General features: G+C 53.7%; 2 protein-coding genes across 3 annotated transcripts in view; both read left to right on the forward strand.

Annotated features, from left to right (window-relative positions):
• Nucleotides 1-812: 812 nt before the first annotated feature.
• Nucleotides 813-5,891, forward strand: bag3 (BCL2 associated athanogene 3). Its single transcript, XM_056436340.1, has 4 exons — nt 813-1,927; nt 3,438-3,758; nt 3,844-4,176; nt 4,266-5,891. Exons 1-4 carry the CDS (start codon nt 1,742-1,744, stop codon nt 4,953-4,955), a joined length of 1,530 nt encoding a protein of 509 aa, XP_056292315.1. The 5' UTR covers nt 813-1,741; the 3' UTR covers nt 4,956-5,891.
• A 100-nt stretch (nt 5,892-5,991) lies between these two features.
• The window catches only part of inpp5f (inositol polyphosphate-5-phosphatase F), a 17,410-nt gene continuing 7,324 nt past the window's right edge, over nt 5,992-16,077 (forward strand). Inside the window, exons 1-11 of one of the 2 annotated variants that reach the window (XM_056436337.1) lie at nt 5,992-6,813; nt 8,138-8,218; nt 9,231-9,367; nt 11,960-12,082; nt 12,199-12,366; nt 12,461-12,517; nt 13,495-13,684; nt 13,757-13,936; nt 14,409-14,476; nt 14,551-14,675; nt 15,943-16,020. In XM_056436337.1, the coding sequence (XP_056292312.1) occupies nt 6,717-6,813; nt 8,138-8,218; nt 9,231-9,367; nt 11,960-12,082; nt 12,199-12,366; nt 12,461-12,517; nt 13,495-13,684; nt 13,757-13,936; nt 14,409-14,476; nt 14,551-14,675; nt 15,943-16,020 (1,304 nt within the window). In that variant the 5' untranslated portion in view covers nt 5,992-6,716. Of the gene's footprint in view, nt 6,814-7,929; nt 7,938-8,137; nt 8,219-9,230; nt 9,368-11,959; nt 12,083-12,198; nt 12,367-12,460; nt 12,518-13,494; nt 13,685-13,756; nt 13,937-14,408; nt 14,477-14,550; nt 14,676-15,942; nt 16,021-16,077 lie in introns of those variants that run through there. The other variant, XM_056436338.1, reaches the window with a different exon arrangement.

Here is a 16,077-nt window from a genome sequence, read left to right on the forward strand (position 1 = left end):
AACGGGTCCGTTGTTGTCGTAGTTACGTCGGCCGTTCGAGCAATAGGGTAGATAACACGTATAGCTGTCTTCGTGAATGCCTGCTAGGTTTTATTTTGTAATACTCATATACATAATAATAGATACTATAAAAATGTAATAATGCGGCATTCACGAGTGCAGCTATACGTGTTATCTATCTATCTTCATCAGCTGTCTGTAACCACGACAACAACGGACGCGTTCGGTTCAAAGTCGCCAGTTAACACGGTCGCTTCCTAAACTGTAACACCGAGCCGGAGGTCAGAGTGAGGTAACATAGCACCATTTGTACAGTTTTAACCAGGTTTTAACATTAGAAATAATGATTTTTCTTAAAAATAGCGTTTGTTCCCGGTTGTAATTTACTAAATTAATATTTACAAGACATTTAGCATTTAGCCAATTCATTTATCATACAAGGCAACGGAAGTAACCTTTATTTTGAAGTAGACTTGCAAGGGTAAGATCGTTTTACTCACCGGCGTCCGACGGATCGTGGCAGCTTCTCGAACCACGGAGAGCTTTCTGGACCCGAGCCTATTTAAAGTCTGTGACTCATAATTACTCATTCATGTTTTGATTATCACATTCTGTTTCATAGCAATTAGAACTGAACAAAACGTGTATTAATTACCACTGACTCATTTAGAGACACACATTTTAATATTCAATATTCATATATAGTATGTAAAATATATCTTGTGAACACATTCCGCTGAATCACCAGACTGTTGATTACAGAATAAAGTGCTGATATAAATAATAATAATAATAAATGCAAATAAAAGGACTCATACACTCTTTCGGTTGTTTTTGACATGTGATTTTATTTAGACGGTCATTTTATTTAAAGGCCAACCATAACTAGTCCCCCTGTTTGGTTAAATTAGAAAAATATCCATCAAAATAAAGAGTTTGAGTGTAGAGCGACAGGTCTCTATACTTAATAAAAGCAACTTCTCTGAGAGATGGGCCTAGGTAGAAGAACCGTAATGTGACTGCCCATCCCTAAAGGCATCACTTATTATAACATAGACAATGGATTAATGTACACCCTATATATTGTGTCGCTATTGATAATAACGTATAACACGTATATTGTATATGTTCTATGTATCTCCTGTGTCCACACATCTAAACAAAGATCCGTGATGTGATTCCACGCAGACTTCAGCCAAGAAAACCGTTTATTTGTTGTTGACTTGTGCTCGTATTCCCCTCGAGTGATGAAGGTGATGAAGGAATGTCGTGAGGACGACGTGTTGCCCGGTGCGCGCCGCCGCGCTGCGTGGGCGCGCACTGGGCTCCAGATTACGGAGTTCCCCTGGAAGGAGGATTCATCACGTGGGAGCCTGAACGCATCTATTCGGGGAAACCCGTGTTGTTGTGATAGAAGCGTCGGGGTTCCCACATCTGTAATACACAGAAAAACAAAAAGGAGGATTTCAGGGTGAATATTTAATATCAATATCTCAGGAGATGACCGGCTGGCGCGCGCGCACTTTGTCCACAGCTGCCGCAAAAACATCCTCCTCAGTGCGGGGAGAAGCGCAGACAGTCAACGCAGAGCACAGGCTTACAGTGTGTGAGTGAGTGTGTGTGTTTGCGCGCGCGCGTGCGTCGGCCTCCAACATGAACCCGGCTATTTCGAGAAACTTCCAGCCCACCTCCCCGCGTCACCTGGAGGAGTCTTTAAAGCGCCGTGGCCGCCGGAGGCAGCATGTTGCAGAGCCGCCGCAGCGACATGAAGACGCAGTCGCCGACCCTGACGCCGGGCCAAGCCGACAGCGACGCGCTGCCGCTCGGCTGGGAGGTGAAGATCGACCCGCAGACCGGCTGGCCCTTCTTCGTGGACCACAATAACCACACGACGACGTGGAACGACCCGCGGCACGACGCCAAGAAGGTACGCGAGGCGTCCACGTTGGAGTTACAACTTGTGCATTTGTATTGTTTTTTATTTGTGTTTATTTATTGATCGATCTCGTGCGTGTTTTGGGGTTGTTTTTGTTTGGGGGGGGAGGGTGCGCTGCGTCCCTTGTGCGTTAATCCCGGAGCCTGGAGGCCTGTCCGCGAACAGCTCATGTCCCGTTATAACGGGTGATCGACCCCGTTGTGTCCCGTGTCACGAGCACTATTATTACCCGGTGATTCACCTTGCGGCGGGCCGCCGGTAGTCGAGCTCCCGGCGCATTTCATAACAATGTCTCCGGCTCGCGTTCAACTTTTCCCTTACAAGGCTCGCGCGCCTCGCTGCTGCAGCAGGGGTTGTGCATGTGGCGACGCAGCGCACAGGTCTGCAGAGAGCCCCCCACACCCCCACCCGGCTGACAGGCGGCCAGCTGGTAAGCTCTGTCTCGGAGAGCCTCCGTGTTGTCCAGAGCGTCCCGGAGAAGCTGCTAGAGAGACGCAGCTGTCGGGATCAGCGTGGTGGGCAGAGTCCTCCAGAGGTCACCGGGGTCACGGCTCCTGAGCCGCTCTGGCCTCAGACACCGTTCACTATGAATGCAGGTTTTACTGTGTTGTTGTGGATGCGTTGGTGTTGACTTAGAGGTCAAAGGTCAGTGCTGAGTTACCAGAATACGTGTTGCTCCACAGCTGTCACGTGCAGGTGTGTCGTCACTGGTCCACTATTGGAACAATACTAGTCCATGTTTCTAACGGTGACCGGTGGTGGGACAGACAGTCGCCTGCTGTTGCATTCAGGGACACATCGAGCTATTTTTAAGTAAGTAAGTCCTCTTGCGTTCAGTGGTGCATTCAAATGTGTTCTGGTGTTATTTATACTCCGTTTCATGGCTTCAGAGCACACAGGTGTGGCACAGTGAGCGTCTGACAGGAAACGAGTCCCGGTAACGGGAGCTTTACTTCGTTCATCAAATACTCAACGGAGGTGATACATTTGGCATCCCCCTGTTTCACATTGTAACCTCTGACCTTTGCAGTTATCTCAGGCCTGAGAGAGCGTTCCTAAAATACCTCCAGCTTCACTCGTATGTCTGGAATAAGTTTTGCAGACAAACATGTTTGTGTGTTCAGTTTTTAATTTACTTTATTTAAATTATAGAGGGGAGAAGATACAATTCACCAAATGAATGTGGGTTTACTTCCTTTACTCAACTCTAAGCAAGAAGAGCTTATTTTAATATATTTACAAAAGTGTTTCATTTCATTTTACCTGCTCAAAAAAAGGCAATAATCTAAATATTAAATGTAATATTTGGTCATACTTAAGATTTTTCTATTCTTAGGGATCATAATTTCATCAATTTATTCGTGTGAACTGTAAATGACTCGAAACATATTTGTGGTTAAACTTTTTTTTATGCAAAGAAACTAATATCCGTGTTCCCTAAAATGTTCTTTGTCATTCTAGAGTATTGATTTGGTTGTTTATGCGATTAAATATGTTCCAGGTCCGAGAGCTGTCAGCCAATGGGCCGAACATCCCACCAGAACCGAGCCCCCCGGAGCTGCAGAAGGCCTGCGTGAGGGAGATGAAGCACCCCATCCTGCGGCCGGGCTACGTTCCCATCCCCGTGTTCCACGAGGGCGCCGACCCGCGGCAGCAGCACCCGTGTTTCTCCTACATCCAGCCGACCGCCGCGCAGCACATCCGGTCCGACGGGCGGACGCCGTCCCCGACGCCGCTGCTCCACTGCAGGCCCAGATCCCCTCTCGACGGCGGCGCCGCGGAGCCCGGGAAGGCCGGCTCGCCCGTCTCCCACACGGCGGAGGTCGGCTCAGAGCGTCACGCTGCAGGACTGTAAATATAAACCATCAAACACCTGATTCTACGGTTTCACTTCCGATGGTTTCTAGGTTTACAGCGCCCCGCGGCCCAGCAGCGCCGGCCTACAGGCCGGCTACATCCCCATCCCGGTGATCCATGAGGGCGCAGGGGGAGGAGGCCAAACGCAGGCGCAGCTCAACCCCTCCGTCTACTCCCAGCGCATCCCCTCCTCGGAGCACCAGCAGCCCTTCTACCGCCTCCAGAGCGACGAGTGGCCGGGTTACGCCGCCGCGGCGCCGCCCCGCGAACGGGCCTCTCCCGTTCTGACTCCCCAGCATCGCGACGCCACGTCCATCCACCTGCAGCCCCACGTCAGGAGCCAGTCCCCCGTCGTCACGCAGGCGCCGGGAGAACGACCACAGGTACGCTAGGGGCCGCGTTCGCTTGGATTTGTCGTCGTGTCGTCGGTTGGCGTCGACCTCGATTGAGACCACTTGTTTCTGACTCTCAGGCTCAGCAGCACGGCGTCACCAGAGAGCCGCCCGCCAAAGGAGAGCAGGAGCAGCACGGCGCTCAGCAGAAACCCGAGAGCGCCGCGCCGCTGCCCCCGGAGGCCGAAAGACCAACGCAACGACCGCAACACGTTCAGCAGCAACAGGCACAGCAGTGTCCTCAGGCCCACCCACCTCAGCAGCCACGGCAGTTTCATGCTCCTCCTCCCACATCCCCACAGCCTCAGCACCCTGAGGCGTTCATGCAGTCGCAGCAACAGTTCAAGCCGCCCCTGAAACCAGAAGAACCACCACAACACTCAGATGTCACAGTTCAAATACCTCCACGGCCCGAGGCCCGCGACACGGCGGCCGATCCCCCGGAGGACCGGCCGGTGGAGGCTGAAGCCCGGTGCCCGGTCCACCCGGGCTTGGCTAAGGTGCAGCAGATAGTCGGAAGGGTTGCCAAGCTGGAGCAGGAGGTGAAGTGCTTTGACGGGAAGAAGAGCGGCAAGAAGTACTTGTTACTGGAGGAGCTGCTGACCAAAGAGCTCCTGGCACTGGACACGGTGGACCCGGAAGGCCGGGGAGACGTGCGGCAGGCGAGGCGGGACGGAGTCCGCCGGGTCCAGACCATCCTGGAGGGCCTGGAGCAGCCGGCGCCGGAGGGAGGCGAGCCGCCCGGCGTGAGCGCCGAGGAGGCCTCATAACGACGCCTCACTGCAGAGCGCCGGAGGCCCGCTTTATATTTGATAGTGAACGGGCCCGAGCCAGCCCTCCTCCTCCTCCTCCTCCTCCTCCTCATCTACAGGTTGTGGAGGTTGATTGCCGGTGTCGTGTTTCCTGCCACTCGTATGATCCGTGCCGTCGTGTCTCAAGCCAACGCCGTCGCCAACGTCTTCACAATAAGACGGCGAGGTGTCGTCGGCCATTTCATGAAATAAATGGGAAGAAGTATTTTCTTAAGACATGTTATGTGGTCGCCTTGATCAAATCCAGTCAACAAATCAGTCGGTGCACTTTGGTGTGCAGACATCGGGTCCTTCGCGCTCCCTGCAGACCCCGTCAGGTGGCCCCTCCCCCGCCGCGTGGCGAGCACGGGGAACACGGCCCTGAGAAGATGCTTCATGGCGCGTTGCTGATTTTGCCGTCTTTGCACTTTGCCGTCACCGACGTGTCGGCAGCACTTCGTTTGAGATATATAAGTTACACCGGTTTGGATTGACGTGTTTGTGCGTGCGTTGTTTTACTTGTTATTTCAAACACTATATCAGTATTTATATCATATAGTATTTTGGTACATTTCTGAATGTGTGATGTCAGACAACCAGCTCTCTGTTGTCAGAATGTAAAACTACCACAACCGGAGCGATGCGCACACACACACACACACGGCCTAAAAGCCTTAACAATGCCAATGGTGAAAGATGAAGATCAAACGGTTTGACATTATTTTTAAGATGACACTCATTGTTTGTGTCGTAATGATAGTCACTATGACCATAAGCCATTTGTGAGGGTCACACGGATCACTGCCTCACACACCTTCACAAGGGATGGACGTCATGTTCATCAGTTATCAAGTAGCAGACTGATGCATTGTGGGAAAGAAGTCACCCTGAAAATAAAAATGTATTTGACACGGATCTGGACTGATGTGTGTGTGTCCCCACAGACCAGGTCAAGAATGAACTGGGGATGTGAAGATGACTATTCAGCGCCGTCTGCTTTAGTTTTCCACTTACTTTATGTTGTTAGTCAGTTGTCTGAGGTCAGCTGCTCCCCCAGAGTCCCCCAGAGTCTCCCCAGAGTCCCCTCAGAGTTCTCCCAGAGTCCCTCAGAGCCCATTTCAGTCAGAAACATGTTGCCCCCTTTCTGGTGCATGGGGACACTTAAAGTGGTCGTTTAATAAAAGTCAGAGGGACTTAATTTCTATTGTTTGATGAGTGTTTTACATAAAATCCTCAGATTCCAATAAAGAGAATAAAATGGGAAAACACAATCACATAACATCCTCCTTGTCCCTCCCGTCGGGGTGAGCAACATGGAGGCGTCCTCAGCCCACGCCATACTTATAGTCACGTGACTCCGGCTGCCATGTCAACAGTCTCCGGCGCGTCACGGAGCCGGTCACGTGGTATTGTTTAGAGCAGGAAGCGGCCGGTCGCGTCTCGAGCGCCACGCAGCAGCCGGGACACGTCGCTCCTCTCCGGCTTCTCTGTCCGCCATGCCCGCCTGAAGAGTCCGCTGCTCGGAGAACGAGGAGGTGGATCTAACGACAGCATGCGGAGGAACGGAGGGAACCATTCCGACACCCACCTCGCCGCCGCTAGCTCACGAGCTAACCGCGGCTAGCCCCCGGTTACTCTCCCGGCTCCATCCAGCCTCCAGAGACGCGGGCGTTGATCCCGCCAGCCCGGGCGTAGCCAGCGAGTTCAGCCGCGTGTGTGTCACGTCTACACGGACCCGACATGGAGCTGTTCCAAGCCAAAGACCACTACATCCTCCAGAGCGGGGACTGCGCGCTGTGGTGCAGCCGGAAGGACGGCGCCATGACGGCCAGACCCGGTAGGTTCCGAGGGGACGGTTACCGGGAGAGCCGTTGGTCCCGCCGTGGCCGGTCTGACGTTGTTCCGGTGGTGTCGCCGCTCGGTACTGTTGAGTATTCTGAAACTGGGCACTACGCAGATGGTGGAAAAACAGTCTTCCGGACGCGCATGGATTAAGTTATCAACATTTAATGGCAGGAAAAGTGAAACAAACATTCAAAGCTCTCCTCGTGTCCCGGCGCCGGCTGCAGGCTGCAAGCTCCACATGGGAGACACAGCCTGCCGCGTCGATTAACAATATCAATATTCTCCTGAATATTGTCTATTATAATATCTTTCTGTATGTATTAATTTAAAACATAAGACCTCTGCAGATGTTATCAGTACCCTCCGACATAACGAGTGACACCGTAACAACCGGCCCCGTGCCATGACACCTCCACGGTCCGCTCCGGGGAGACTCCTCCCGGCTCAGCCCGGCGCACACCGACGGGACCGGACGGCTCTAGCTTTATTATACTAGGATAGATATAGATATATATGGTGAATAAGGACAACCCTGTGATGTACATGTACAGATGCAGTTACAGTTATAGGTAGAGTTGCATACATGTACAAGTACAGGTGTGTTGACGTGTCTTCTTCCTGCTCCTTTACCTTTACAGAGCTCCAGGGATAAATAACTAATAACTGCACATGAATTTACAGTTGAAGAAATGCAGGTGGCTGTCGGCAGTTCCTCCTGCAGGCTGTGTGTGTGTGTGGTGGTGTGGGTGTGTGGGTGTGGGTTTGTGTGTGAACTGGTTTTTAGTTGCACTGTTTCATTATTTAATTGGAAAAAGGGTTTCCACTCCCAACAGTAAAGTCGAGTTCCACCACGTTTCACGTGTCGAGGGGAAGACGCTGTATTATTTAAAAAACTATATATATATAATATTTATTCTCGTGTGTGCGTGCGTGTGTGTGTGTGTGTGTGGCCACTTTTCACTTCACATCCATCATCTCCGTGGACACACCCATCACATGTTTCCTCACGCCACCGTCACCATGACTCATTCATGCTGGAGGCGCTCCAGTTGTTCTAGCAGTCAGAGTTTAAGCATGTGGGCACACCCAGGCTGCAGAGGAGGAGACGTTTACTGGGTGAGAAAATACCTGCTTCCACCTTCCCCCGTGGTGAGGTACTTTCTGTGCAACACTCGCTCAAACCTTGTAGTCAATACCTGAGGACAGCGTGTCCCACGCGGCCCTGTGTGCTGCTTGTGTCACTTCTCCACCTGGCCGTGTGACCTCGAGCATCGACCCCACGGTTCTGATGGTCCACCCCCACCTTTCTGTTGCAGCAACCGACCTGCTGCTGGCCTGGAACCCCGTGTGCCTGGGCCTGGTGGAAGGCGTCATTGGGAAGATCCAGCTCCACACAGGTACGTGCTCCTGGACCCGCCCTCCTGGACCCGCCCTCCTGGACCCGCCCTCCTCCTCTCCTCACAGGAACTGGATCCTCCGGAGCGGCTTCGTGTTCTCACCCGACGGTGTGAGAACACGAAGCCTCTGAGGTGGAAGTCACCAAGTGGAGCAGACGGAGATGGATCAGATGTAGCCGGTGCCTCATGGTGCACACCAGAACACACAGAATGTTCACATCTAGGATGGACACACAGAACCACATAGAACCACACTGAGTCACATAGAACCACACTGAGTCACATAGAACCACACTGAGTCACATAGAACCACACTGAGTCACATAGAACCACACAGAACCACACTGAGTCACATAGAACCACACAAAACCACACTGAGTCACACAGAACCACACAGAACCACACTGAGTCACATAGAACCACACTGAACCACACTGAGTCACATAGAACCACACAGAACCACAGAGTCACATAGAACCACACTGAGTCACATAGAACCACACTGAGTCACATAGAACCACACTGAGTCACATAGAACCACACAGAACCACACTGAGTCACACAGAACCACACAGAACCACACTGAGTCACATAGAACCACACTGAGTCACATATAAACACACTGAGTCACATAGAACTACACAGAAGCACACTGAGTCACATTGAGTCACATAGAACCACACTGAGTCACATAGAACCACACTGAGTCACATAGAACCACACTGAGTCACATTGAGTCACACAGAACCACACTGAGTCACATAGAACCACACAACCACACTGAGTCACATAGAACCACACAGAACCACACTGTGTCACATAGAACCACACAGGACTTCATAGTCACACAGAACCACACAGAACCACATAGAACCTCACAGAACCACACAGAACCAGTCATTTACATTGGTTAACGTGGTTCCAGGTGTCTTGCGTTCCCTTTATTCTGAATATCTCGTTGATGTCTGGTGTGCAGCTGCTCCCATGATGCACCTCTTCTCTCCTCCGGCAGACCTTCCTCTGGGCCTCGTGTTAATCACACAGAAAGCTCTCGTGGGAAATCTACCCGGCGACCACAAAGTCTACAAGATCACCAAGATCGCCGTGATCCCTCTGTCGGACGAGGAGCCGCCGGAGCTGGAGCTGGAGGTGGAGAACGTCACTGTGGTTCCTCTGGGGGGGGGGGGAGGAGAGCTGGAGGTGGAGAACGTCACTGTGTGGTTCCTCTGGGGGGGGGCAGGAGAGCTGGAGGTGGAGAACGTCACTGTGTGGTTCCTCTGGGGGAGGGGTAGGAGAGCTGGAGGTGGAGAACGTCACTGTGTGGTTCCTCTGGGGGGGAGGGGGGGAGGAGAGCTGGAGGTGGAGAACGTCACTGTGTGGTTCCTCTGGGGGGGAGGAGGAGGAGGAGGAGAGCTGGAGGTGGAGAACGTCACTGTGTGGTTCCTCTGGGGGGAGGAGGAGGAGGAGAGCTGGAGGTGGAGAACATCACTGTGTGGTTCCTCTGGGGGGGGGAGGAGGAGAGCTGGAGGTGGAGAACGTCACTGTGTGGTTCCTCTGGGGGGGAGAGGAGGAGGAGGAGAACGTCACTGTGTGGTTCCTCTGGGAGGAGGAGGAGGAGGAGAGCTGGAGGTGGAGAACGTCACTGTGTGGTTCCTCTGGGGGGAGGAGGAGGAGGAGGAGAGCTGGAGGTGGAGAACATCACTGTGGTTCCTCTGGGGAGGAGGAGGAGAACATCACTGTGTGGTTCCTCTGTGAGGAGGGGGAGGAGAGCTGGAGGTGGAGAACGTCACTGTGTGGTTCCTCTGGGGGAGGAGGGGAGGGGAGGAGAGCTGGAGGTGGAGAACGTCACTGTGTGGTTCCTCTGGGGGAGGAGGAGGAGAGCTGGAGGTGGAGAACGTCACTGTGTGGTTCCTCTGGGGGAGGGGAGGAGAGCTGGAGGTGGAGAACATCACTGTGTGGTTCCTCTGGGGGGGAGAGGAGGAGGAGGAGAACGTCACTGTGTGGTTCCTCTGGGGGGAGGAGGAGGAGGAGAGCTGGAGGTGGAGAACGTCACTGTGTGGTTCCTCTGGGGGGGAGAGGAGGAGGAGGAGAACATCACTGTGTGGTTCCTCTGTGAGGAGGGGGGGGGGGAGGAGAGCTGGAGGTGGAGAACATCACTGTGTGGTTCCTCTGGGGGAGAGGAGGAGGAGGGTGGGGGAGGAGGAGAACGTCACTGTGTGGTTCCTCTGGGGGGAGGAGGAGAGCTGGAGGTGGAGAACGTCACTGTGTGGTTCCTCTGGGGGAGGAGGAGAGCTGGAGGTGGAGAACGTCACTGTGTGGTTCCTCTGGGGGAGGGGAGGAGGAGGAGAGCTGGAGGTGGAGAACGTCACTGTGGTTCCTCTGGGAGGAGGAGGAGAACGTCACTGTGTGGTTCCTCTGGGGAGGAGGAGGAGGAGGAGCGCTGGAGGTGGAGAACGTCACTGTGTGGTTCCTCTGGGGGGGGGAGGAGGAGAGCTGGAGGTGGAGAACATCACTGTGGTTCCTCTGGGGGGGGGGGAGGAGGAGAGCTGGAGGTGGAGAACGTCACTGTGGTTCCTCTGGGGGGGGGGGAGGAGGAGAGCTGGAGGTGGAGAACGTCACTGTGTGGTTCCTCTGGGGGGAGGAGGGGGGGGAGGAGGAGGAGAGCTGGAGGTGGAGAATGTCACTGTGTGGTTCCTCTGGGAGGTTCCTCTGTGAGGAGGAGGAGGAGAGCTGGAGAACGTCACTGTGTGGTTCCTCTGGGAGGTTCCTCTGTGAGGAGGAGGAGGAGAGCTGGAGAACGTCACTGTGTGGTTCCTCTGGGGGGTTCCTCTGTGAGGAGGAGGGGGGGGTGGAGGAGAGCTGGAGGTGGAGAGCGTCACTGTGTGGTTCCTCTGGGGGGTTCCTCTGTGAGGAGGAGGAGGAGGAGGATCGGTCCTAGTTTAGCTTGTAGTCCCATCCCGTCTAGACCAGGGGAGTCAAACTCATGTTCCCCGTGGGCCACACCAGCATCATGGCCGCCCTCTTAAAGGGCCGGAAACACTTCATAAACTCCTCGAACATCTTGCTAAATAACTCTCTTTGCATTTGATTATTGTTTATTTGAGAGTAGAAATATTCTACATAAGGAAATGTCTCTAATATTACAACATAAATCCATTTAAACCTTCACAATAAAAGCACGGGATATTTGCTTCAATTTCTTTAAGAAAAGGTGAACACGTGTCTTTAAAGGGGCCACATAAAGCTATGCGGCGGGCCGAATTCGGCCCGCGGGCCTTATGTTTGACACCTGTGCTTTAGATCCTCTAGATCACAGTTGTCAAACACAAGGCCCGCGGGCCGACTCCAGACCGCCGCGTCATTTTATGTGGCCCCCGACGGCTTGAAAGACATATGATCACCTTTTTAAAAAAAAATTATATATATACATCCTATGGTTTTATTTTGAAGGTTTCAAATGAAATGGATTCATGTTATAATATTAGAGAAATGTGCTTATGTACAATATTTCTACACTCAAATAAACAATAATCCAATGCAGAGTTGTTTAACGTGATGTTGGGGAGTCGTTGAGACACGCGGCCCTTTGGGGGCCGAGGGGCTGATGGCCCCGGTGGACACGAGTGTGATCCCGCTGCTCTACATGCTTCCGCCGTAGGTTAGGAAAAGGAGAACCGTGCGGTGTGTTGACGGAGTTGGGTTGTGTCTGTTTGTCATAAACATTCAAATCCTCTTCTCCAGCTCTGCAAGAAGCATCACTTTGGCATGGATAAGCCGGAGAAGCTGGCCCCGTCCCCGGAGGAGTCCATGTTCCTGATGAAAACCTTCAGCCAGATCAAGTCCAACGTGCCCGTCAAGAAGAAGGTCTGGAGGCGTTGTCGCCGTATTCAAATGTGTTCCGCTCCTCTTCTTTCGCTCTTTAAGGGTTTGTTGTTCCTCTGCTTGTTCTCCCCTCTCGTCCCCCCGGGTTCCCCTTGCAGGTGAAGGAGAACAAAGAGAAGGAGCGTCTGGAGCGGCGCCTGCTGGACGAGCTGGACAAGATCTTCATGGACTCTGACTCCTTCTACTACAGCCTGACCTACGACCTGACCAACACGGTGCAGCGCCAGGGGCACGCCGACAAGGCCGGCCTGCCCCTGTGGAAGCAGGTGTGCAGAGCGGGCCGCACCTCTTCCTCTGGAGCAGAACCGTTGGCCAGAACCTCGTGTCTGGACTCACAGTTGTTGTCGTTGTTTGTTGAAGGTGGACGATCGTTTCTTCTGGAACAAACACATGATCCAAGACATCATCGCCCTGGAGGTAGGAGCTCAGAGCGTGAGGCCACGCTGGGCTTCAGCCCTTTAATGTTCTCACCCACACATCATTTGGCATTCATTCTTTAATTCATTGTTTTGTGACGTCATGAAATGAAACTATTGTTTCTCACATGAACACGTTATTTACAATCCAACAGACTAGCATAAAGCTAGCTAGCTCTTTAGTTAAACTCTCCAGTGAGCGGAGTGTGAGAGTGAATTTGAAAGACTATAAATAATTCTGGACATCTCTATTCTTTGCATTAATCAACATTCTTATGATTTTTTTTCCTTATGAGTCCAAATGAGCATTAAATATCCCTCTGACCCTGAAGTTCTGTCTCTTGTGATCTCGTGTTCTGAATGCAGCAAAACTACAGAGCAGCGTCCCGTTCTGACCCAATCGACCTCTGACGAGTCGTAAACAATAGACCGCCCCCCAAAGAGCGTGCAGATACCCTCGCTTGCCCCTCGCCATGGGGCAGAGGCCCTCCCCATGGGGCAGAGGCCCTCCCCATTGGGCCTCGCCCCTCCCCATTGGGCCTATCCCCTCCCCATTGGGCATAGCCCCTCCCCATGGGGCCGAGGCCCTCCCCATGGGGCATAGCCCCTCCCCATTGGGCCTAGCCCCTCCCCATGGGGCCTAGCCCCCCCCATGGGGCCTAGCCCCCCCCCATTGGGCCTAGCCCCTCCCCATGGGGCCTAGACCCCCCCATTGGGCCATTCCCCCCCCATTGGGCCAATCCCCCCCCATTGGGCCAATCCCCTCCCCATTGGGCTTAGCCCCTCCCCATTGGGACTAGCCCCCCCCATTGGGCCTAGCCCCCCCCATTGGGCCTAGCCCCTCCCCATGGGGCCTAGCCCCTCCCGTTGACTGCTCCCACGGCCCTGGGGGTTCCTCTCAGCTGCTGATGGCAGATCGTGATCACAGGATGAAGATACTGAGTTCTGCGTGTGGCTCCTCCCCTTGTGCTGCTGCAGGTGGACCTGTGGGTGCTGCCCGTCATCCAGGGCTTCGTGCAGGTGGAGGAGCTGGTGGTGAACTACAACGAGACGCCGGAGGAGGAGCGCGGCAGCCCGGAGACGCCGCCGCAGGAGGTCACCTGCGTGGACGACGTCCACCCCCGCTTCACCGTGGCCCTCATCTCCAGACGCAGCCGCCACCGCGCAGGTAGAGGCCCGGCCCGGTGGTTCTGTTGTGACCTCGTCCCCGGTGTTCTGAGCCCGTTCCCCCGGCCCACAGGGATGCGGTACAAGCGGCGCGGCGTGGACGTCGACGGCCACGTGGCCAACTACGTGGAGACGGAGCAGCTGATCCACGTGCACAGCCACACGCTGGCCTTCGTGCAGACCCGCGGGTCCGTGCCCGTGTTCTGGAGCCAGGCGGGGTACCGCTACAACCCACGGCCACGCCTAGAGAAAGGTACGCAGAACCACACAGAACCACGCAGTCACACAGAACCACGCAGTCACACAGAACCACGCAGTCACGCAGAACCACGCAGTCACACAGAACCACGCAGTCACACAGAACCACGCAGAACCACACAGTCACACAGAACCACGCAGTCACACAGAACCACGCAGAACCACACAGAACCACACAGAACCACACATCCAGTCCAACAGACGCTCTCAGGAGGTTCTGTTGGAGTCGAGTCACTCCACTTTAGTTTAATAGTTGTCTCTTTGGTGATCCTGATGTGGACCCAGAGTTCTTTGGGTTCTAAGCGTCTGTCTGGGTCGGACCGATCCACCAGATATAACACACTCCGGTTCTTTTGGACTGAGGTGTGGAGGGTCGATAGAAATGGATCCAGGATGCCGTGTGAACATGGAGGGTTCTGAAAGCCCGTCTGTCCCTCACGGACCCGTCTCCATGTTCTGTGTTCCAGGGGAGAAGGACACCATGCCTCACTTCTCTGCTCACTTCGAAGAGCAGCTGAAGCTCTACAAGACCCAGGTGAGCCGCCACGGGCCGGCGCCCACGGACCGGCCCGTGCCGGGTCCTCATCCCGCTGGTGGTTCTGCCCTCAGGTCATCGTGAACTTGGTGGACCAGGCCGGGCGGGAGAAGATCATCGGCGACGCGTACCTGAAGCAGGTTCTGCTCTACAACAACCCGGCGCTCACATACGTCTCCTTCGACTTCCACGAGCACTGGTGAGCTGCTTCCCCTTCAGCGTCTTTACTTCCTGCTTCCCCTTCAGCGTCTTTACTTCCTGCTTCCCCTTCAGCGTCTTTACTTCCTGCTTCCCCTTCAGCGTCTTTACTTCCTGCTTCCCCCTTCAGCGTCTTTACTTCCTGCTTCCCCTTCAGCGTCTTTACTTCCTGCTTCCCCTTCAGCGTCTTTACTTCCTGCTTCCCCTTTCAGCGTCTTTACTTCCTGCTTCCCCTTCAGCGTCTTTACTTCCTGCTTCCCCTTTCAGCGTCTTTACTTCCTGCTTCCCCTTCAGCGTCTTTACTTCCTGCTTCCCCTTTCAGCGTCTTTACTTCCTGCTTCCCCTTCAGCGTCTTTACTTCCTGCTTCCCTTCAGCGTCTTTACTTCCTGCTTCCCTTCAGCGTCTTTACTCCTGCTTCCCTTCAGCGTCTTTACTTCCTGCTTCCCCTTTCAGCGTCTTTACTTCCTGCTTCCCCTTCAGCGTCTTTACTTCCTGCTTCCCCTTTCAGCGTCTTTACTTCCTGCTTCCCCTTCAGCGTCTTTACTTCCTGCTTCCCCTTCAGCGTCTTTACTTCCTGCTTCCCCTTTCAGCGTCTTTACTTCCTGCTTCCCCTTCAGCGTCTTTACTTCCTGCTTCCCCTTCAGCGTCTTTACTTCCTGCTTCCCCTTTCAGCGTCTTTACTTCCTGCTTCCCCTTTCAGCGTCTTTACTTCCTGCTTCCCCTTCAGCGTCTTTACTTCCTGCTTCCCCTTCAGCGTCTTTACTTCCTGCTTCCCCTTTCAGCGTCTTTACTTCCTGCTTCCCCTTCAGCGTCTTTACTTCCTGCTTCCCCTTCAGCGTCTTTACTTCCTGCTTCCCCTTCAGCGTCTTTACTTCCTGCTTCCCTTCAGCGTCTTTACTTCCTGCTTCCCTTCAGCGTCTTTACTTCCTGCTTCCCTTCAGCGTCTTTACTTCCTGCTTCCCTTTCAGCGTCTTTACTTCCTGCTTCCCCTTCAGCGTCTTTACTTCCTGCTTCCCCTTCAGCGTCTTTACTTCCTGCTTCCCCTTTCAGCGTCTTTACTTCCTGCTTCCCTTTCAGCATCTTTACTTCCTGCTTCCCCTTCAGTGTCTTTACTTCCTGCTTCCCCTTCAGCGTCTTTACTTCCTGTTTCCCCTTTCAGCGTCTTTACTTCCTGCTTCCCCTTTCAGCGTCTTTACTTCCTGCTTCCCCTTTCAGCGTCTTTACTTCCTGCTTCCCCTTTAAGCGTCTTTACTTCCTGTTTCCTCAGCCGCGGCATGAAGTTCGAGAACGTGCAAGTGCTGACGGACGCCATCGCCGACCTCATCAGCGAGATGAAGTGGGCCTGGTGAGTGTTCTGGGATTCAGACGCCGAGCAGCGAGCCACGAGCATCCTGTTATCTCT

This window comes from Pseudoliparis swirei, chromosome 17 (genome assembly GCF_029220125.1).
Source record: "Pseudoliparis swirei isolate HS2019 ecotype Mariana Trench chromosome 17, NWPU_hadal_v1, whole genome shotgun sequence".
Classification (NCBI taxonomy): Eukaryota; Metazoa; Chordata; class Actinopteri; order Perciformes; family Liparidae; genus Pseudoliparis; species Pseudoliparis swirei.